Source organism: Lepidochelys kempii, chromosome 6, assembly GCF_965140265.1.
Source record: "Lepidochelys kempii isolate rLepKem1 chromosome 6, rLepKem1.hap2, whole genome shotgun sequence".
NCBI lineage: Eukaryota > Metazoa > Chordata > Testudines > Cheloniidae > Lepidochelys > Lepidochelys kempii.
The window spans coordinates 41,904,865-41,929,209 of NC_133261.1; the positions used below are offsets into that span (position 1 = coordinate 41,904,865).

A 24,345-nucleotide genomic window follows, 5' to 3' on the forward strand; every position below is an offset into this window, starting at 1 on the left:
ATTTGTTGCTGGAGTATTTTTACAGCTTTGGAAGAACTTTTCTGGTGGCCTGCGGTAAGGAGTAAGGCTCCAGCAGCAACTCTGGACTGTCTCAAAATTCCACAGGTGAGAGGCATTATCTATTTGTTATGAATTAGGAGAGAAGCTGTTAGCAGAAAGAAAATTACCAGGAAAGACACTTCTCATTCAAGATCTTCAATTTTACATAAGTAATTTATTTTATTCATTTTTTTCTAGAACCTACTTAAGAAAGAATCAAAATGGCAATATTTTTTCTTAAAATATTAGTTCTCTATTACTGAAAGGGTATAGTAAGAGTCATGTTTAAAGCACATTATAATTTGACCTAATTTAAAGTATTTTCATTGAACAGGAAACTCTGCAGCATGAGACAGAAACTTTAAACAAACAACACAAAGAAGCCATGGCAGCTTTTAAAAAACAGGTAGGAAACTGAGACTCTTTAACTCTGATAATAATACTTTTACATATGGTGGTCAGAAAACCAAATTATCCAGTAGTATTAAAAACTTGTAATGCTGTGTATAAAATATTATGATACATCCCCACTAGAAAACATTAAGTCCTTTTTTGCTTTCAGACACACAAAACACACGTTTTAATTAATACTTCCTACAGCTATATCAGAGAGAGAGAGAGAGAGAATCTTTTTTTTCACAGAAATCTCACAAAGCTAAGAATTTGGCAAAGGTAAAATTATGATGATCAGGAAGAAATAGTCAACCTGGTCAAGTTCCTACCTGAAGAAAGATATCCCCTTCAAAAATATGTTCCAAAATATCATCCAGCCTTAAACATTAATGCAACCAGAGAAGCAAAAATAGGATTTATTTGGATCTAATTAAGTGTAAGTATAATATACTTTGGGCCAGATCCTCAGCTTTTCCAGAGCACTGCTTGACACACCTGGGAGTCCCCACCTGATCTGCCTTTGGAGGCTGCTGGTGGCTGAATTGCTTCCTGGTACAAGTTAGAGCTTCTCTAACTTGTGCTAATGAATAACTGCTCTATAAATGATGCTTCATTGGCTAGGATTGCTGAAGTGCATTGTGTTCTAGCCCTGCCCCTGACAACCTCCCAACCAAGAGGAACAGCAGCTGTTAAGGAGTCCCCTAAAGTAGGAAAATTTTCAGGTGCTGCCTTAAGGTAGCTTTAAGCACAGTTATGTTACTTGAACAGTGGGATTACTGACACTTAAAATTTCGTACGTGCTTAGGTACTTTATTGAATTGACCTGACCTAAGTGGCATTTTAATATAATGCACCAATATTTTTTTCTTCTTCCCTTTGAACCATGAAATACAATCCTTATATTTTCTTTTAAAGTTTATTTCCTCATTGCCACCATTTCAATGAATAAAGTATCTCAAAATAAGTGAGACAAGGAGGCTGAGCTAATTTCTTTTATTGGACCAACTTCTGTTGGTGGAAGAGACAAGCTTTCAAACTTCACAGAGCTCTTCCTGAGGTCTGGGGAAGGTAGACCAGACTGGCCAACCTAAGTACAAAGTTGGACAGATTGTTAAGCATATGGGGTTCACACATGTAGGATACCACTTAAAATGACGTGGACAATCAACACCTCTGCAATAGTGGGACAAAGGAGAGTAGTAGGCAGCAAGGTATGTTACAATTACAAATTATTGTAATGAGCCATAAAACCAGCATCTCTGAGTCCATGTTTTTTAGTGTCCAGCAGAGTTATGAATTTAAGTACCCAGGCTCATCTTTTGACAGTGTTGTGCAGGTTTCTTTTCAGGATGAGGACTGAGAGGTCTGATATGGAGACATTGTTTTGTGAAATGTGTTCATCCATGGGTGATAGGATGTTTTTGTCTTTTATAATTTTTCTGTGAGAGTTCATTTGAGACTCTAGTGATTGTCTGGGTTCCCCCACATAATAATTGTTAGGGTATTTAATGCACTGAATGAGGTACACCACATGCTGTGATAGGCAAATGTAGGATCTATTGATGATGAAAGGTGTGTTGTAGGGGGTATTGATCATTATAACAGTGGAGATACATCTGCATATTTTGGATTTGTTGTTCTGACAGGGTCTGATGCTGGTTTGGGTTGGTGGATCCTGGTTTGTGGGGACTTCTATAAGTGAAAAATAGTTAACAGAACACTACAGGTGAAGGTCTGGGCCAATGCAAGACATACATTTTTAGAAAAAAAGCAAATGGCAGGTACACAATTCTTTGAAGAAAATGAGATTCTTCTTCAAGTAGATGCAGCCGTGTATTGCACTTGGGTGTGCACGTGTGTGGTGCATTGAAGCTGGAGAATTTCACCTAGCAGTACTCATGGGGGGCAGTTCTCATGCCTTGTGGCCATAGCCCCTCTCCTGGCTCTATGACATGGCACCACCCTGACCACCCTCAGTTTCTTCTCACCACCTGTGGCTGGAATCTGACCTCTCGTGGTTTCACCTCTCAATCCCTTCTCAGTGCTGAGAGTTTTTCTCTGTGTAGTTGTTTAATTAGTACACTACTTTAGTGTTAGAAAGTAAGTTAGTATTGTTATTTGCCCTGAGTGATGCTTTCACCATGGTTCAAACACTGTCTGCCCTGAGGGGGTGTGTGATCCCCAGCAATGATCCTCACATGAAGTACTTGCTCCATTTGGACCAGGATCATGCCCAGGAGCAGTGTTTGATTTGTAAATCCTTCACTAAATAGACTCAGGTGGCTAGAGACCTTTTCCTGAAAGCAGCACCTCCTTGAGCAAGCCATGAGACCTGTTTCAGTACTGAGGTCCACGTTGGATCATTGGGCACCTTCAGACTTGGTGTAGGATGCTGCTCCATGTTCTGGGGCTGGCAATTCCCCCTAGAGATGGAGAAGCTGTTCCCCTCCTTGAAGGTGCCAAGGAAAAAGTCTCATAAGACCAATCGAGATCACTATAAGTCTCGTGATGACTCCTCTTGGTCTAAGAAGAGTACAGATGGGTGCCGTGCTACTGCTGGCAAGTGGGATGGAACAGTTCCTTCAAATCACTCCCTGGTACCGTGTAGACACGCAGGGTCCCATACCATGTACTCTGGTTCCGATCCTGGAACGTCCGTTGAGTCTGTACCAATGACATCTATGCTGACACCAGCTTTCTCCACACCAGTGGCATACCAGGTGGCAGTGGATCTACTCTGCCTATCAGTTCCAGATTCCCCACTCATGACATCCACAACCTCATTGGCACCATCTGGATATGTCGCAGAACCTCAGTGGCTGTTGGTAACATAGCCTAATCTCCCCTGCCACAGACTGCAGAGTTGAGACTGGTGCCAGGTCTGGAACTGAGGAATGATACATTCCTTGTCACTGGTGTTGCCTTGGCGCAGATCTGTTTTCAGGTGATTGGTCATCTGTGTCTGGAACTGCACTCTCAGCCTTCAACTACAGTTTGAATGTGCCTAAGACTGTTGGGTCACATGGCTGTATGCACGCAGTTAGTCCAGTTTGTCAGGCTGCATCTTGGCCCTCTCCAAATGTGGCTGAGGACAATTGGATATATGGTTGTGTACAGGACAGAACAATGTATGACAGGGTGTCCTTGTTAGGGGGCTTATTCCTTCACCCACTTACTTCCCTGGTCCTTCTCGCATGAACAGAGAGCAACAATACCCGAAGTCCAAAGGTGCAAACAATTCGATGTTTATTGGGGTGAACTTCCAGCAAGCATGATTCCAGTTTCCTTCCTTAGTATCCTCCTTCCCAGCTCTGACACCACAGAGCCTTACACCTGTGTCCCTGTTCCCATTCCTGCCCTTAGCCAAACATGATTCCAACTTCCTTACTCCCATTCCCTGTTCCCATCTCCCCCTTTAGCAAAACATGATTCCAATTTTCTTACCCCCATTCCCTGTTCCCATCTCACACACCCACATGCCCACCCCCACCCACACCCCCACCCCGTCACTTCCTCATTGACTACAGATTATATAGTAAAACTTGAGTTCTGCTTAGCTATACCTTAACCAATCATTTTCCTGAAATTTAACTAACCAATCCTAACATATTGTAACATGATTATGTAACCAATTATATCCCACCACCTTAATTAGTTTACACCCAGCAAAATTAATTATACAGCAGACAGGAACAATCACAGAACCAGACAGAGATTATACAGACAAACAATAGCAAAGTGGGAACTACAATGACAAGACAACACAGAAGTGAGGATTTCACATCCCAGGTATTGATAAGTGAATTCTTGCCAGACAGGATGCTATCAAACTAAGTTTCCTTTTACATTTTCTAGGCACTTCCCTTTCTCTGGAGGTGATAGGAATACAATCCTGTCCTGATAGTGCCTAACAGCCCAATAGCACCTTATTTCAATGTGACTAGTTTGGAATGTGAGGATGTGACCGTTCGCTTCCCAGCTTATGGCTGCCTCTGCTGCTTAGCCAAAGGCCTGAGCCTAAGCACAGGGCCACAAACTGTCACAGTAAGAGAAGGCCCTTACACTGGCAGACAGTGGTTTTGATTCTTTCTTTTATACCTCTGGAACTAGCCAAGTGATAAGAATACACCTAAATTCTTAAAGTACAGGCCTTTGCAGACAGGCCTGAATATCTATATCCTAACAGTCCTCTTCTCTTGGTTCCCACTGCCCAGGACCAGCAATATGGTCAGAACTTGCGTGTTGCACTCAGGTGTCTCTCTATTTCACTGTGTTGCTCCTCCATGGCTAAATGAAGAATAGGAACAATGTTTGGAGGCTGTGTGGCAGGTTTTACTTAATAGTAGGAAGCCCTTCACCAGATTGGCCTATTTGGCCAAATGGGAACGTTTTTCAATGTGGTCATCGGCCCTCAGGGTTCAACCAATGTTGACTGGAATTCAGGACATCTTGGTATACTTGTTACATCTTGCACTCAGTCTGTTTGAAGATCCACGTGGCTTCAATTTCGGCATTTCACCCTTCCATCCAGGGGAGGTTGTTATTTTTGAATGCCATGGTAGCAAGGTTCTTGAAAGGAGTCCTTCGTCTGCACCCACCTGTGAGAGAACCATTTTGTTTGTGGGACCTCAATATAGTTTTAGCAGCTCTGATGGGACCTCTGTTTGAGTCTTTGGCATATTTTTTCCACTACTGTGTCAAAAGACTGCATTCCTGGTGGCTATGACCTCCATGAGTTGCAGGCTGTGATGGTAGAGCCTCCTTATACTCAGCTGTCCACGGACAAAGTGACCTTGCAGCCACACAGAGTTTTATGTAAAGTAATGACTCAATTTCACCTGAATTCAAGCAGCATATCTACCAGTGTTCTGTCCCAAGCCACAGACCGACAAACCCTGGAGAAGCAGCATATTCATTCACTGAAGGTCAGGCACTGCCTCACCTTTTACTTGGACAGGACTAAACAGTTTTGTGCTTTGCCTTGTCTGTCATATGCAGACTGGAAGAAGGGACAAGCCCTCTTTTTGCAGACAGTCTCCAGGTGGATAACTTCCTGCATCTAGACTGCATACAAAATAGTGTGAACTATGCTTCCTCAAAAACTGCAAGCTCACTCTGAGGGCACTGGCTATGTCAATGGCCTTTTTAGGTGACGTTTCAGTATTGGACATTTGCAGGGCTGCCATTTGATCACCTGTGCATATGTTTACCAACTATTATGCCATTACTGTTGCATGAAGAACAGATGTGTACTTTGGTAGAGCAGTCCTGCAGTCCTTCTTTAAGTAGGCTCCCCCACCTCTTGTGTGTACTGCTTGTGAATCACCTACACGGCTGCATCTACTCAAAGAAGAAGAAACAGTTACTACTTCTTTGAGTGATAGTCCCTATGTGTATTCCACACGTGGGTGTGCATGCATGCCATGTTTCCGCGTCCAGAAGTTTTCTGCAATCAGAGTCCATAGACCTGCACAAGCACAGTGTCTTACCCTTGGTTGGAAACATGAGGAATCAGGGACGGTGGGGTTGACACCACTACAGTTCCTTCTTACCTCCACATGGCCTAAATTGGAACTCCTATTCCACCTTTACTTTTATTTCATTAAGAGAGTTGTTGTATATACCTGTGTAAATATTTTTTTAATAGTTTTATAGCTTAGTTTGAGATAGTTTAGCATAGTACAGTGTCGTATAGAACCCCAACTGTGGAGAAGAACCCTTTGCTACCTAAGGGCTACACCCAGGTCCCAGGCTTCAAGAACTGCATCTCCTGCCCTCATTCCTTTTCCATTAGTGATGAGCATCAATGGTGCCTCTAGTGTCTGGATGAAGTGCGACATATGTAAGTCCTTTCCACCAAGAACTAGAGAGGCCTGTGAGCTCCAACTCCATAAGTTCCTGATCAAAGAAGATTTGAGGCCCCAGACTCACTCTGATCCTGGCCAGGGAGACACCCTCATACAGTGGCCTCCACCAACCAGTAGTGCCCCTCTGACCACAAGCCATGATGCGTAGTCGTCAGCAGCAAAAGTCCCAGGACAAGCCCCCCCACAAGAATAAGAAACGCTCTTTTGGTCATAAGAACAGATCCCTGCAGCAGATTGTGCATAAGAGGCACATTTCCTCTCCAAGCTGTGCCAGGTCGGGTGAGACATCATGGGCTGATCCTGCAGAACTGGCTCCCAAGGGTAAAGTAAAGAAGAAGCAGTATCCTTTGGTACCATCGGTGACCATGGTGGTGGGACACATGGAGCACCCAACTCCGAGTGTGGCCCTGGATGTTCCATCGGTGCCACCTCATCAATACGCAGACTGTCTCCACTCCTGTCTGGCCTGTCCATTCTCTGGGACATTCCTGTGCCTGAGGATGAACTGTTGCAGGAGATGCCCCTCCCCCATCCATCAGATCGGGACCCCCCGGTACCAATGGTCTTGCTGTTTCCAATGGAATTGTTGTCTGACTTAGAGGAATCCCAGGACATAGCCCTGCCAATGTCTCTGCCACAGTGCACGAACCCGGATGGACAGTCAAGACAACCATATCCACCTGGCTATGACTCTTTCTCTGCCTGCCCCTCCGCCACTAGGAAGCTTAGTATCACTTTCAATGGAGTCTGCTGAGACCAGTGGACCCCCTCCTTCTGGCCCTACTGGAGTCCCTGGGACCCGTATTACAGACGTCTGGCAACATCTCAGGGGGTCTTATTGTTCCCCCCCACACTTACCAGCTGGTTTCATTGGTATACGAGGAGGAAGACATGGAATCGGTACTGCCAGTTCTGATTGGAGCCTTCTCATCGCTGGATGAGGCAGACATCCTTTTGCCACACTCTCTAATGGATGACTCCCGTCCATACCAAGAACTGCTACAGAGTGTGGCTAGTGATCTACAAATTCTGCTGGGGAAGTCCAGGATCCCCAACATTGTCTCCTGAATGTTCTTCAACCACAGGGACCAACCAGGGTGCCCCTACCCATAAAGACGACCATACTGGCACCGGCCAGGATGGTTTGGCACATGCCTGTATCATGTCTCCTCCTCCCACGAAAAAGCCAAGAGATGCTATTTCATGCCATGCAAAGGGACCAATTTCCTTTTTATTCACCTGGCCTCTAATTCACTGTGGAGTGGGTTCAACAACAGCTGTGGAGCAGGCTCAAAACCTCCACAGAAGTCCAGCCCACCAGACAAGGGGTCAAAAAGGTTGGACCTCCTAGGCAGGAAGATCTTTTCCTCAGCGGGCTGCAGTTTTGCATAGCCAACTACCAGGTGCTGTTTGCTAAGTATGATTTCAGTATCTACAGCAGGATGGAAGAGCTTAAGGACAAGCTCCCTGAAGATGACCAGGCCCAGTTCCAGGCCTTGGTAGATGGGAGGAAACTGATAGCAAAGGTGGCCCTCCAGGCTGCAGTGGTGCAGCTGACACTGCATCCTGTTCCTGGGCACCAGACAGGTTATGCGCAGAGACTCTTGGCTCCAGTCTTTGGGTTTCCTGAGAGAGGTTCAGAACATCATTGAGGACCTCCCTTTCGATGAAGCCAATCTTTTTAATGACAAGATGGATGAGTCTCAGCATTCCTTGAAGCACTCATGCTCCACTCTGCGGTTCCTGGGAATCTACACGCTGCCCCACAGAAAAAAGCACCAGAGGCAGCCCTTCAGACCACAGTCACCTAATGCCTACCCATCCTACTGTCAACAGCCATCTTCCCCAGATGACAGAGGTCCCAGATAGCCCACTTCCCAGCCCCGGCCTTTGGCACCTCCTCAATTCTTTCCCAGCTGCAGTCCAAGAGTCATTTTTGATATGGGTTGAGACCTGTGAACTACCTTTGATGCCACCTACCTCACTCCCCATTATCTTTGGTGGCCATCTTGCCCATAGTTGAGGCAAGATCCCCGTGAACAGTTGGGTACTGGACATTATCCACAGATACTCCACAGAATTTCTTTTGTTCCTGCCTCATCACTCTCCCACCTGACTCCCTTTGGGGATCCCTCTCACCAATTGATTCTTCAGACTCCCTGCTTCTCAAGGGTGCGATAGAGGTCATCCTGCCTCAATACCAGGGGAGAGGGTTCTACTCACCATATTTCCTCATCCGCAAAAAAGGCGGAGGGTAGAGGCTCATCCTGAATTTTTGTCAGCTAAATATATTAATCAGAAAGCTGAAATTCTGGATAGTCACACTGATATCGATAATTCCATCCCTCTAGGAGGAATCATGGTTCATTGCTCTTGCGAAGAAAGATGCATACTTCCATGTGGACATCCACTCATCTCACAGGAAGTTCCTGAGATTCAAGGTGGGGCAGCAACATTACCGGTTTCACATCCTTCCCTTCAGCCTAGCAACAGCACCAATGATCTTTACTAAGGTGTTTGTAGTCATAGCAGCCCAAATGAGATGCCAGGGACTTGTAAGGTATTCCTGTACCTGGACAACTGGCTTCTTAGTGGGACAGTCGTGGCAAGAAGTTGTCTCCATGTGAAGATCCTATTTGACAACATTACCATAGTGGTCTATGTCAACAAGCAGGGGAGGATGAGATCTTATCCTCTCTACTCCGAGGCAGAGGAATTGGTGTGTCAGAAACCAGGTGACCATACAGGGTGTGTACCTCCCAAGTTCTTAGAATTCCCTGGCCGACGTACTGAGCAGGACTCTCTGCATAGACCACAAATGGAAACTACACAACACAGTCCTGACTGATCTCTTTGCATGGTGTGGTACTCCCTGATGAGACCTCTTTGCATCACAAATTAATCAAAAGCTTCCCATCTGCTGCTTGAGGAAGGCTGTAGGCAGATACTCCCAGGGTGATGTTCTCCTGCTCCCCTGAATGGGTGACCTTCAATATACCTTTCTTCCAATTCCCTTTCTGCCTCAAGTTCTCCGGAAAGTTTTCCAGGACAGACCATCATCATTCTCATAGTACTCTACTGGCCCTGGGAGTTCTGGTTCACAGACCACCTGAAGCACTCCACTGGTCAGGCTCCAGTCATTCCTGGATCTTCTCAAACAGGACCAAGGGAGGCTTGCATCCCAATTCAGTCTCTCTTCACCTCATGGCCTGGGGTTTGGATGGGCATCTGTGATGGGGTGTCCACCTAACACAGGATTGGAAGGGGTTAAGTTGGCCTGGCTGGCCAATTAATTCCCCAGGCTGCACCTGGAGAAGGAGCCAGGCAGCAGGAAACTAACTGATTGCACACAGGCTCACTTTTGCAGGAACAGATGGAGCCTATAAAGCCGGAAGCTGGCTACAGATGCCGGGTTTCAGGTTAGTAGGCTGCAGCCACTCCTTGAGTGGAGGGAGTTGGGAGGCTGGCAAACCTAGAGAGTGGGGAAGCTAGATAAGTAGGAAGAAGGCCAGGGAAACAGCAGCAAGGGGTGGGACCATGCAGAGACCTTGGCTGCTTGTTATAGGGTCCTTGGCTGGAACCAAGTGCAGTGGGCAGGCCTGGGTTCCCCTACTAGCCACTGAGAAGTGGCAAGGGCGTTGGAGTTGCCAGCCAGACAGCGGGTCTGGAAGGACTTTTGAATTCCCCAGAAGGGGAGAACCTTAATGACCGGGCTGGAGGGCCAAGCCACAAAGAGGAGACTGCAGTTCGTGGAGTGAGAGAGCCAGCAGGGCATGACAGCACGGGTGAAGACACCACCGGAGGGGGAGTGCAACACCTGGCAGAGATAAATTTCCAGGACAGACAGCAGGAGACGCTGCTAGTGGGGAGTGAACCCCGTGACAGTGTCTAACATAGAACGTGCATGTTCAGCCTCAGTCCAATGGATCCTTAACCAGAGTAGGAAAGAGTCCAACAGAATGTGCTACCAGACAAAGTGGCACCTCTTCTTGAAGTGGGTGCACTGTCATCATCATTCTCTTGACATGGTGACCATCCTGGTTGTCCTTGAGTATTTCTTCACCCTGAAAACATTGGGCTTAGCCCTCAGCTCCCTCTTTGTGCACCTAGTGACATTTAGTACCTTCCTTCCCATAGTGGAGGGATGCTCTATCTTCATGCACCCAAAGGCAGTATATTTTATGAAAGGCTTGGTCAGAACCTTCCCATCTGTTGTCAAACACAGGCTCCAGTGGGATCTTAACCTCGTCCTCTCAGCTCTCACAGAACCACCCTTCGAACCTATGGCAACCAGTACCATGACCCACCTTTCATAAAAGTTGCATTCCTATTAGCCATCACTTTGGCCAGGTGGGCTAGTCAGCTAATGACTATGACAGCAGTGGTTTTCCACAAGGAGAAGATTTCACAGAGGTTGCACTGCAAATTCCTCCCCAGGGTTGTGTTTGAATTCCATCTCAGTCAATCAATCCACTTACCTGTATTCTTTCCAAAACCACATGCCTCTCCTGGATGTCAGACATGCCCTAGCATTCTACCTACAAAGAGCTAGGCCCTTTAGAAACTTTCTGAGGGTATGTCAACACTACAAAATTAGGTTGATTGTATAGAAGTTGATTTTTAGAAACTGATTTTATAGTCGATTACATATGTCCACACTAAGCTCATTAAGCCAGTGGAGTGCATCCTCACGACCGTGGCTAGCATCATCTTACAGAGTGGTGCACTGTGGGTAGCTATCCCACAGTTCCTGCAGTCTCTGCTGTCCATTGAAATTCTGGTTAAGCTCCCAGTGCTTGATGGGGCAAAAATATTGTCGCGGGTGGTTTTGGGTACATGTCGTCAGGCCCCTGTCCCTCCCTCCTTCCTCCCTCCATGAAAGCAACGGCAGACAATCGTTTCACGGCTTTTTTCCTGGGTTACCCATGCAGACGCCATATCACGGAGCCCGCTCAGCTCACCGTCACCGTACGTCTCCTGGGTGCTGCTGGCAGACACAGTACTGCATTGCTACACAGCAGCAGCTCCTTGTCTTCGCGGCAGATGGTACAGTAGGACTCTTAACTGTCGTACCTCTCCTGGGTGCTCCTGGCAGACCTTGGTGAGGTCGATCGGGGCGCCTGGACAGACATGGCTATCCTCCTCTTAGAGCACCGAATGGGAGCCAGGTCATTCTCTTCTTTAAGTTTCGTCTCATGAAGATTCAATCCTGCCTGGAATATCATGCAAGCTGGAGGCTTCTGCCTCAGGCTGCTCTCCCAGCTGGCACCACTGCACAGTCGCACCTACCCCAGACTACCTCTTGCTCCCATGGCTCATGAAGCCTGGAGAGTAGTAAGGAGCAGTTTAACTACAGGCTGAGCAAGTGCAGAATGATGGTAGAATGTGCCTTTGGACCTTTAAAAGCTCGCTGGCGCTGTTTGCTGACTAGTCAGACCTCAGCACAACCAACATTTCCATTGTTATTGCTGCTTGCTGTGTGCTCTATAATATCTGTGAGAGTAAGGGAGAGATGTTTATGGTGGGGTGGGAGGTTGAGGCAAATCGCCTGGCATCCGATTTTGAGCAGCCAGACACCAGGGTGATTAGAAGAGCCCAGTAAGGCGCACTGCACATCAGAGAGGCTTTGAAAACCAGTTTCATGACTGGCCAGGCTTCGGTGTGGCAGTTGTGTGTGTTTCTCCTTGATGCAAACCCACCCACTTTGTTGATTTTAATTCCCTGTAAGCCAACCACCCTCCTCCCTTTGAAATAAAGTAACTATTGTTTTGAAACCATGCATTCTTTCTTTATTAATTAAAAAAAAAATGAGATAACGGACAAGGTAGCCCGGGTGGGGTGGGGGAGGAGGGAAGGACAAGGCCATATTGCTTATTGTAGCCACACTAAAAATCACTGTTTGAATGACAGCCTTCTGTTGCTTGGGCCATCCTCTGGAGTGGAGTGGCTGGGTGTCCAGAGCCTCCTCTCCGCGTTCTTGGGCTTCTGGGTGAGGAGGCTAGGGAACATGGGGAGGAGGGTAGGCGGTTATACAGTGGATGCAGTGGAGGTCTGTGCTCTTGTTGGCTTTCCTGTAGCTCCAACAGACGCTTCATCATGTCCGTTTACTCCCCCATTAGCCTCAGCATTGCGTCCTGCCTCCACTCTTTGTGCTCACTTAATTCTTTCCTGGCCTCTGCCACTGAATGCCTCCATGCATTAAGCTGTGCCCTATCAGTACGGGAGGACTGCATGAGCTCAGAAAATATGTCATCGCGAGTGCATTTTTTTCATCTTCTAATCTACGATAACCTCAGGGACAGAGATGATAGGGGGAGCATAGAAACATTCTATGCTCTATGATTCTGGGGGGACTGCATGGTCATCTGTGCTGCTGAGTGCTGCTGAGTTCGCCACACTGACCAAACAGGAAATGAAATCCAAAATTTTCTGGGGTTTTTCCTGTGTACCTGGCTAGTGCATTGGAGTTCAAAGTGCTGTCCAGAGCGGTCCCAATGGAGCACTCTGGGATAGCTCCTGGAGGCCAATTTGCGTCCACACTATCCCAAATCGACCCAGCAAGGTCAATTTTAGCGCTACTCCCCTTGTCAGGGAGGAGTACAGAAGTCGATTTTAAGAGCCCTTTAGGTCGATGGAATGGGGTTGGTTGTATGGATGCAGTAATTTTTAAATCGACCTAACGCAGCTAAATTTGACTTAAGCCCATAGTGTAGACCAGGCCTGAGACTCTTTTTGTTGCCATGGTGGAGAGATCAAGGGGCCACGCCATATCCTCACAAAGGATCTCTAAGTGGATCTTGGCTGCGTACTGTTCAAATACTTGAATGCTATAAGATATCAAACTTCCCCCTGCTGGGGGTCTTACAGTTCTCTCCACAGGGACACATGCTGCCTCCAGTTACAGTAAGTAACCTCCTCTTTGAGCTGTGATACAAACATGTATTCCACAACCCACTCTCCATCCCCTCTGCATCGGAGTCGATACTTTTGACATGTGGTGTGTAGGAACTGAGGGGGGTCATGGCGGCACTACCTCATCTAGCCAGGGAGGGGCTACAGCTACGAGGCATGAGTGCCGCTCCACCTACAGATACTCCTACACAAAATTCTCTGGCTCCAGTGCACTAGGTGTGTGTATATCTGCATCACATCTCAAAGAACCACAGTTACAGGAAATAAGAGTTTCTTTTTGTACCTGCAATTTGCTTTTTCATCAAAGTTGTGTTATTTTTTGTTGATTATCTATTGTGGATCATCTACAAGGACTGAAAAAATGTCTGGAATAAGTATTATGGGGCTCGAGATTGCCCCTCCACATGGTTCTGAAGGATTCGATCCACTAGTATCGGGTTAACCAACATGCTAGCTCAGAAAAAATAAATTAGCAAGTGAAGAAAATTTTCCTTTCCAGCTTGACGTGGAAAAGTTGGGTTTAGTTCATACATTTGCTGCTGTTGTAGAACTGTGATAAAAGTAAAGCATTTACATTGTTTTGTGTACTATTAACTATATTCTGTTGTCAGAGGATATGAATAAAATTAATCCTACTGCTCTAATAATAAAATCAATCTTACTATGTTCTATTGTCAAAGTGTAGGAATAAAATTAATCCTACAGAGGCTAAAATATAGTATATGTTGTTTTAACATACCATTTTTAATTTTATCCACTATTGGCAATGAAGTTACAAGCAAGGACATTTACCATGGAAGAAGAAAAGGTACTGTGTGTAATTGCATTATTACTATAATTTATCGTTCAATGGAAAAATATGTGACAGGTGTGTTATAAAAATTTAAAATGTACATTACATGTGTTTTGAGTATAAACTATAAAAGATCATGTAGTAATAATAATAAACTATTATTATTTTTATAGCAGTAGTGCCTAGAGGGCCCATCTGAGATTAGGGTCCCAATGTGCTAGGTGCTGTACTAACATATAGTAAGAAAATATTAATATTGCATAATGCATATAAGTATACTAGTTTAACTGCACAAAATAAGTATTAAATTAAGCATAGAATGAAAAATGTTGACGGTTTTCATAAGGTTGACCTGGTTAAATTTTGATTTAATTGTAATTGCCTAAAATCCTCTTGTTTCAACTGGATAAAGTATTTTTCATCTCTGATCTTAAATAACTGTTAATGTGCACTCTTTTAAATGGTTGCTGAATTTGACCCCAGAGGTGGCTGAATTTTAATGATCAATACTGATCCCTATACAGTATATAGTTTACACTGTTTATAGTTGACCCCTATACAGTGTATAGTTTACAATATATAGTTGACACTCTTAAACTGAAATAAGTGTCTGTTTAAATTGGTTTTTACACCAATTTAAGTTAAACTGGAGTAACTTTCTCATGTAAACAGAGAACTTATCTATACACAAATTTGTACTGGTTTAACTAATAGTATGTTTTAAAACCAAGATAGTTAAACCAGTACAAATTTGTGTGTAGGCATTTTTATTTCAGTTTAGCTTCATCCTTTTTTACAGGATTAAGCAAAATCGTAACAAATTCTTTAACTGAAACAAGAGTGTCTGTACATAAACTTGCACCAGTTTACCTAAATCAGTTAAAAAATATGTTGAGAGTAAAGCAATGAGTGCCTTCAAACCTAATGGTTAACAGCATTCACTTGAGGGAGAGGAGAGCTCTTTTTAGGTTGTGCAGCATCTCTACACACTTCTAGGCATCATCTTGGTTGGTGTTTTCCAATTTTCTTTGACAGCTGTTGGTGAAGAGTCAAATTTTGCACTGATTTATACCATTTTCAACACCACCAAAATCAGTAATCACTTTGATTTGTACTAATGTAATTGCATGGATAAATTGACCCATCCTCTCTTAACACAAAGGACAAATTCTGCACTAATATTGTATGCATTCAATTGAAGTAATTTTACTCATACAGCTGATTTTGGGAGATTGCATGAGATATAATTCAGCACATAATTTAACCAATAGCATTCTGGAAACTGAAAGAAAGAACAGACTAGAGTTGAACATGTTGTTCCAGGGACAAAGGCCCAGATCCTCAAAGGTGTTTGGCCCCTTAATTACAATTGATTTCAATGGAAGCTGGGAGTCCAAATACCTTTGATCTGGGCCAACGTCTTTTGGCTTGATTCTGCACTCAAATCTGGAGCAACTCCACTGAAGTGTTTTAGAGTTTCACAGGGTAATTGAGATCAGAATCTGACACAATATATTTGCTGATTGAGAAAACAGAAAAAGTTGTTTCTGAGAAGACCTTGGTCCAATGCATAGGTAAATGGCTCTACATTGTGCTGTTTTGGTATTTAATATCTTGGTTTAAAACTGAGATAATTCGTTAATCCTGCGTTTATGCCTCACATTTCTCTGCCATAAAGGAAATAATCCACTTGGAGTCCAAAGTTCCCGGACTACTTGTAAGCAGGGAAAAATCACCATTGTGCTCTCTGTTTTAATCTCTTTTTAACAGATTTCTAAATACTCCAGATATTGACTTAGCTAAATGCTACATGATTGTTTTGCATGCAGATTGTTCTACATGGTCAAGAATCTATCACAGTAGAGTAGTGCTTTATATTCTTTACAATTGTGGTTGACAAGTTTTTGTCATAATGTGTTTGATTTTTCTAAATGCTAAAGTATGACTTCTGATTTAAAGGGCAAATATCAGCTTGCTATAGAAACAAAAGAAAAAGAAATTGATGGGCTGAAGAAAACATTAAAAACATCACAGGTAAATTAACTTTATTGTTAAATGCAGTACTCATATAGCTCTTTGTTAAGTGGAAAGCTTTTCTTTATTCTTTGTTTTTAAAGGGGGTCTTCTAGGAGCTCTTACTTTCTTTTTTTACTGTACAGGTGCACCTGACCTCCGAGCAGCCAGGTCAGCTGCTGCCTGAGTTTCCCTCGCCTGTCCACAGTCTTTCTTTATTTCTCAGGGCTTTTTAATTTAGTGCTTCCCTTCTAGGAGGACTTCTGGGGAAATAAAAAGTCCTAATGAAGTATAAAACACTGTCCTTTGCTCTCTCTGGGACACAGCCATCCTCTTTCTTTGAAGTCTTCTCCTCTGGCTACAGAGAAGTGAAGGGTTTTTTTCCCCCACTCTCTGGAAGCCTTGGCAAGGGACCCCTAAACAGCTGCCCACAATGGTCCTCAAGATCATACTGCTACTTTTGCCCTTCACCTGGGTTTGCCACAAGTTTACCATCTTCTCCACATAGTCCACAACTAACAAACATGTCTCACTCAAACTCTGACCCCTGCCTGACAAAGTCACTGATTTGCACTGTTTGAAATCAGATCAAGCTACACGTTTCAAGCTGTGAGTTATAGCGTTTTATTTTGTCTTTATGGGGCATTGCATGGGTGCAGCTACGGTGGTGGCTGGCATGAGGGCAATCTCCAGTGTAGACAAGGCTTTTAAAAAATATTTATATTGGAAGGTAGCCCATGATAGCCTTGTTCTTAAAGACAAAGAAAATGACATACGTTCTGAGATTGGTTGACTTAGAGAGTAGGAGTAGGGAATGTTTAGTTTAAGGAAGGAGAGAATTTCTGACAGTGGAATGTGTTGCCAAATTTCAAGTTTTGTCAGCTCCTAATTATTTTCCTACTTTTGGCTGAGTAGGCTAGTCATTTATTCTGCTCTGGGCAAGAAGGTAGTTATACTTCAGATGCTCACTTTGCAATTTCAGATTAACTGGAAGAAAAATTTTCAATAAGACTGGTGATATTTGTCTTGCTAATTGTGCTAGAATACCTTCTGCGAAGCCTGGGATTTTGACATTTCTGAAAGTGATTGTTACAAGTCAGCTGCAATATGACTTGAACTCCAGTACTGCTAGCATCAGGCTCTTGCTCTCACTTTTTCTGGGACTCGATTAATAAAGAATTAAAGGAGGATAATATAATTAATGTCAATCAACATGGGTTTATGGAAAATAGAGCCTGTCAAATTAATTTGATATCTTTTTTTGATGAGATTACAAATTTGGCTGATAAAAGTAATAGTATTGATACTTAGACTTCTGTAGGGCATTTTACCTGGTACTGCACGGCATTTTGATTAAAAAGTTAGAATGATATAAAATTAACATGGCACACATTAAATGGATTAAAAGCTGGCTAACTGATAGCTCTCAAAATGTAATTGTAAATGGTGAATCATCATCAAAAGGGTGTCTTTCTAGTGGGGTCTTGCAGGGATCAGTCCTTGGCCCTATGCTATTTAACATTTTTATTAATTGGAGAGGGTTCAGAGAAGAGCCATGAAAATAACTAAAGGATTAGAAAACATTCCTTACAGTGATAGACTCAGAGAACTCAATCTATTTATCTTAACAAAGAGAAGGTTAAGGGGTGACTTGATGAGAGTTTATAAGTACCTACATAAGGAACAAATATTTAATAATGGACTCTTCAATCTAGCAAAGAAAGGTATAACATGATGTAATGGTTGGAAGTTGAAGCTAGGCAAATTCAGGCTGGAAATAAGGCATACATTTTTAACATGAAGAATAATTACATGTAATTATACATGTACAACCGGTGGTGTATAGTGTAGCTCATGGTCTGCTGACCATGATACATGGACAGCAAGTGTAATAATGGTTCTCGTGGCTTTCCTTAAGTAAGATAAACTGAAATAAAAAATATTTCATAGGATGTTAAGAATTTGATTTAAATTTATCAACGCAAGTATATTCAGAGTTGAGGTTGAACCTCCTTAACCCAGCCTATTATACCTAGATATAACAGTGCATAGGGCTCAATCTCTGTATTTGGCATGTTCTGCAGTGCGCAGGGCTTAAGGAAACAGGAAGTCACAACTGTGTCTGTAAGCCACCTTTTTGTTGCCCTGACCCGGGACCCATTTCAGCTCCTGGCATGAGTTAGAGCAGCCTCAGCTGCCCCCAGGCAGATTCAGGAATTAAAGAAAGAGAGGGGAAAGACAGGAAGATACAATGCAGTGTGGGAGGATGATGGAGAACAAAGGAGACAGCTGGTGTGTGTGTGTGTGGGGGGGAAGGAACAGAGTGGATAAACCAGAGAATTAGGGAAAGATAGAGTAAAGAGACAAAGCAAGAGGAAAAAGGGAAAGAATGGAGAAGGAATTTCCAAAGTCAGCTGTGGGATCCTCAGTATGAATTCTTAAATACTATAGGTCTGCATTCTTTTCTTTAAAGTAAAATTTCTGCTCAGGATTATAATTTTTCACTCTTAGTTTTTAAATCACTTTCTTAAATTGTCAGAATTGCACCTTAAATTGATTAATTGTTCTCTAGGCTTCCTTGTGCAAAAATGTGTTTTTTCCAGAAGGTCTACATAAACAAGACTCTTCGTTATTATATTTTTTCTTTAGTCTTCTCTGTATCCCTGATTGTATTTGAGGGTCACCTCTTATTTGCAGCCATCACTTGAGACTGCATGTTGTGGCCAGCCACCATAATTGTGCCCATGATGGCAAACTTAATTGGCTCTGAGGATTGTTGTTGAATGAAATTAGGTACTTCTTTCCCAACGGGCTGAACTCATTTCCTTTGCAACATTACCAGATGGAGATATTGGAAATTTAACACTGATCTTTCACATGCTGGTCTGGGTTCATCAATACCAAGGTGATAGGTGTCTTATTAATACGTTAGCTAGATAGACAAGGCACTATAGAACACTACCAGCTGAACTGAAACTTGAATGCAAAATTTTAGTGCAAAGCAAGTTTTTATATTCAAGTGATAAATCTCTCATAATATGAATTAAAAATTGAAACAATGTCAGTCTCTTAACAACAGAAACACTAATGAATGCCTCTGTTTGTGCTTACCAATGTTGAAGGATTACATGTACAAGTGTACAAGATTCAAGAATTGCAACTAAAGTTCCAGTTATTGATTTTATGGATGGTAATCTTTGAGATCTAAAGTCTCCAAGATCTTCAGGGTCTAAAGTTAGTTGGTAAATCACAACTATTGCAAAGTTTTTGTATATCCAAAAACAGTATTTAATTTTTAGGATTGTACATTCATATATTCAAAGGTCCAGGATAGTGGCTATATACCTAAACATTTTATCACTTCTGCAAATGATAATAATATGTGCTGGCAGTATAATAATGCTATAGTTAAAGGTATTAAAATATCACTAACATTTGTATGTTCTATGAGATAAAAGATAAGAGATCAAATGTTTCTAATCTTACTCAGGGATTACTTGACTCAAGAGTCTCATTGACACTGGTACTCTGCAGTGGATATTACTGGAGTGGAAAGTATTACATTAATGACTTCAAATGGGAATTTTTCATTAATAAGAAATGCAAGAGTTGTACTAAAATGTCTTTATTTTTCAGGCATTGATAATAGCTATTTATCTATTTGTTCTCAGTAGAGAACAGGTTCTAAATTCCTCTAGGACTCTGAGATTACTCCAATTTCTACTTCTTCTTTCTCCCCTGTTTCTTGCAAAGGCCCTACATGAAGGCGATCTTCCCTCTAGTGAAAGTTGGTTATAGCTCCCTCCAAAGTTTATGCGGATGGTGGAGGAGAAATGTATATCACTTTTTAGCACTCCTACCACCTGTTGACTTATGAATAAAGTATGGTGGGCAGCACCTAAACTTGGATCCCCTCATTTTAATGTAATACATAAAGATTTTCTCCTACTTCTTTTGAAGTCAATAGGAATTTTGCCATTGCCTTAGCTGAAAATTGGACTGAGATCTAATTTATTTATAATAAAATGTGGTGTAAAACAACTATATTAAAGTAATTACAAACCAAAGAAAGTTTCACAGGCACCAGTAGTTGACATTTTCACATTTGGTCACCAAACCTGGTCTTTAATTCTCATAAATATATAAAAAAATTTACTAATAAAATATTGTGTTGATTTATATTATGTTAAACATTATTAAAATAAAATGTATGTCATAATACACATTTATGCTCTTTTACATTAATTTGTTTGCATCAGAATTTCACTGATTTATTTTGCATTCTTTAGATATTTAAATAAGTGTATGTTATAATCTTAGTCTTACAATAAAAGAACCAAAAATGGAACCAAAAAAAGGTATTACTTCATTGGGGTGAACAAAATCTTCAATACACATTGAAAATATAAACAAAATATTTAATATGTATGCATTCTTCAGTAAAGATTGGTAAAAAAAAAATGATACTGTAACATTAACTGTATAGCTTTTTTGTATTTTTACAGATTTCAAAATACACTTTACAGAAGAAATTGAATGAAATGGTAAGAAACTGAAAAAGCTGTAGGTGACTATAGAAGAAAGAGGCCAAGAATTTTTACAGTGACAAATTGATGACAGATAGGGAGGGTTGTAATGAAAATACTGACAGAATTTTAGAAATAAGCTATGAAAAGTAACTATTTGTTAGGACCTAACTAAAAGAAAGAGGTCACATCATCTTGTTATACGTAAAATACTTCAAATTTTTTCCTCTTCTTCTTACTATATTCTGACAATTGCAGAATTGTTTATAAAAACCTTTAATTTAATATTGGGAAAATTTTTTCTAAAATTGAAATATTCCTTAGTTTGTAGAGGATATGTGATTTGTTAACTTTTGCTTATTAGAGCCAGGGAAGATTCCTTTTACAGAACATAAAAAGAATAACGATATTACATTATCCTTAAAATTATAAGGCATGGCCTGGAGTTGGTTGCATTAGGATGGGATAGTCAGGGACAATGATATGTCTAAAAGTTAATATGTTAGCAAAAAGGATATGACATTTGCGGGGGTTTTAGAGTTATTTTTTAATATTAATTAGATTTGATCCAAGGAGACAAAAATTAGAGGAGAGGCAACTTACTCCCTTTGACATTGAATATAAATTCATATAGAGTGACAGTTTAGTCACTCTGACTCCTGTTGTGTGTTTTAGGAAGTGAAAGAGCGAGCTGCAGAAACATTGCTAAGCTTGATTGAATAGAAGCTGTGAAAATTCTGTTGCTGCTCAACTGGAAAGAATAAAGATAATATTGTCAGACCATTATAAACTGTGATTTTAATTAAGAAGCTCAAAAACTAGAGTCCAGTTTAGCTTTAAGTACCATGACATTTGTACTGAAAGTCATCTTCAACGCTACAGTGGTTTTACACAAAATGTGATGAAATTGAATAATGTGTCCTTTGACCTGGGAGATAAGGCTACAAGTTAAAGATCAAAGGCAACATAAAGTGTGTTTTGTCTTATTTCACTTTTAACTTGCATTTGTTGTTAAACAAGTATTTGTTATCTGAAAAATGTTAAAATATACAACATTACTGAATTTATATTTATATCCCTTCAAGTACTGTCTTTTACTGAGCTCCCATGTTCCATCTTCCACATGAAAGGGAATAATATTTAAATTACAACACTTTTTGTATGCAAACTAGAGGTGTATATACGCCTGTTAATGAAATGTTGCTTATTTATATATCCCTGTATTTTATTTTGTGTGTGTGTGTGTGTATATATATATTTAAAACTCATAATCATTAAATAATTGTCTTCAGATGCCTTGGAAACACTCAAACACTACAGTGCTGATACACTGTAAGAACCTAGATGAATAAATAGGTACTCTTAATAATTTCCTAGAAATATGTGGGAAAACATGTTAGAAACCCCTTTTTTGGACATGTTCCTACTTTCTGTAATTCATATTCTCTTAGCTCTATTCATAATAGGTGCTCAGAATCTATGTTGATAGGGGTCAGATAAGGAGGGAGATAGAAGTTCCATTATCTTATCTAGCTGTGTAGCAATGCAATAATGCATTTTAGATTGGGTCAAGTTCTGACAGCTTTACTCCCTGAGTAGTCCTGTTGAAATCAAAGAGATTCTGAGAGAATAAAGATGATAGATTTGTAGCCATTGTGAGTGATAGTGGCCAGTCTAGGGACTTTGAGATTGTGACGTAGAAAATAGATAAACAAAAAAATTCCAAGGCATTAGTTATTTGATGCTAATTTATATGCCAGGTTATTTCGTTCTCTATATTTCTGTTAAAGAAGGGTCAAATTCTGCCCTGGCTAGTGCATTGAAAATTAGCAGAAACAATGCCTAATTCATATTCTGTACCTTAGCCCTGGTCTACACTAGGACTTTAGGTCGAATTTAGCAACGTTAAATCGATTTAAACCTGCACCCGTCCACACAGTGAAGCCCTTTATTTCGACTTAAAGGGCTCTTAAAATCGATTTCCTTACTCCACCCCTGACAAGTGGATTAGCGCTTAAATCGACGTTCCCAGCTCGAATTTGGGGTACTGTGGACACAATTCGATGGTATTGGCCTCCGGGAGCTATCCCAGAGTGCTCCATTCTGACCGCTCTGGACAGCACTCTCAACTCAGATGCACTGGCCAGGTAGACAGGAAAAGAACTGTGAACTTTTGAATCTCATTTCCTGTTTGGCCAGCGTGGCAAGCTGCAGGTGACCATGCAGAGCTCATCAGCAGAGGTGACCATGATGGAGTCCCAGAATCGCAAAAGAGCTCCAGCATGGACCGAACGGGAGGTACGGGATCTGATCGCTGTTTGGGGAGAGGAATCCGTGCTATCAGAACTCCGTTCCAGTTTTCGAAATGCCAAAACCTTTGTGAAAATCTCCCAGGGCATGAAGGACAGAGGCCATAACAGGGACCCGAAGCAGTGCCGCGTGAAACTGAAGGAGCTGAGGCAAGCCTACCAGAAAACCAGAGAGGCGAACAGCCGCTCTGGGTCAGAGCCCCAAACATGCCGCTTCTATGATGAGCTGCATGCCATTTTAGGGGGTTCAGCCACCACTACCCCAGCCGTGTTGTTTGACTCCTTCAATGGAGATGGAGGCAATACGGAAGCAGGTTTTGGGGACGAAGAAGATGATGAGGAGGAGGAGGTTGTAGATAGCTCACAGCAAGCAAGCGGAGAAACCGGTTTTCCCGACAGCCAGGAACTGTTTCTCACCCTAGACCTGGAGCCAGTACCCCCCGAACCCACCCAAGGCTGCCTCCTGGACCCAGCAGGCGGAGAAGGGACCTCTGGTGAGTGTACCTTTTAAAATGCTATACATGGTTTAAAAGCAAGCATGTGAAAGGATTACTTTGCCCTGGCATTTGCGGTTCTCCTAGATGTAGTCCTAAAGCCTTTGCAAAAGGTTTCTGGGGAGGGCAGCCTTATTTCGTCCTTCATGGTAGGACACTTTATCACTCCAGGCCAGTAACACATACTCGGGAATCACTGTAGAACAAAGCATTGCAGTGTATGTTTGCTGGCATTCAACCAAAATCCGTTCTTTATCTCTCTGTGTTATCCTCAGGAGAGTGAGATATAATTCATGGTCACCTGGTTGAAATAGAGTGCTTTTCTTCAGGGACACTCAGTATAGCCCATTCCTGCTGGGCTGTTTGCCTGTGGCTGAACAGAAATGTTCGCCGCTGTTAGCCACAGGGAGGGGGGAAGGTTGAGGGGGTAGTCACGCGGTGGGAGGAGGCAAAATGCGACCTTGTAACGAAAGCACATGTGCTATGTATGTAATGTTAACAGCAAGGTTTACCCTGAAAGAGTGTAGCGACTGTTTTATAAAATGTGTCTTTTTAAATACCGCTGTCCCTTTTTTTTTCTCCACCAGCTGCATGTGTTTCAATGATCACAGGATCTTCTCCTTCCCAGAGCCTAGTGAAGCTTAGAAAGAAAAAAAAACACACTCGCGATGAAATGTTCTCCGAGCTCATGCTGTCCTCCCACACTGACAGAGCACAGACGAATGCGTGGAGGCAAATAATGTCAGAGTGCAGGAAAGCACAAAATGACCAGGAGGAGAGGTGGAGGGCTGAAGAGAGTAAGTGGCGGGCTGAAGAGAGTAAGTGGCGGGCTGAAGACAGGGCTGAAGCTCAAATGTGGCGGCAGCGTGATGAGAGGAGGCAGGATTCAATGCTGAGGCTGCTGGAGGACCAAACCAGAATGCTCCAGTGTATGGTTGAGCTGCAGCAAAGGCAGCTGGAGCACAGACTGCCACTGCTGCCCCTCTGTAACCAACCGCC

General features: G+C 42.5%; 1 protein-coding gene across 1 annotated transcript in view; it reads left to right on the forward strand.

Annotated features, from left to right (window-relative positions):
• CCDC73 (coiled-coil domain containing 73) overlaps positions 1-24,345 on the forward strand; it is a 140,480-nt gene that overhangs the window by 40,473 nt on the left and 75,662 nt on the right. The window contains exons 5-8 of the mRNA XM_073350326.1: positions 374-445; positions 13,984-14,019; positions 15,964-16,038; positions 20,523-20,561. Coding sequence (XP_073206427.1) covers positions 374-445; positions 13,984-14,019; positions 15,964-16,038; positions 20,523-20,561 — 222 coding nt within the window. The remainder of the gene's footprint in view (positions 1-373; positions 446-13,983; positions 14,020-15,963; positions 16,039-20,522; positions 20,562-24,345) is intronic.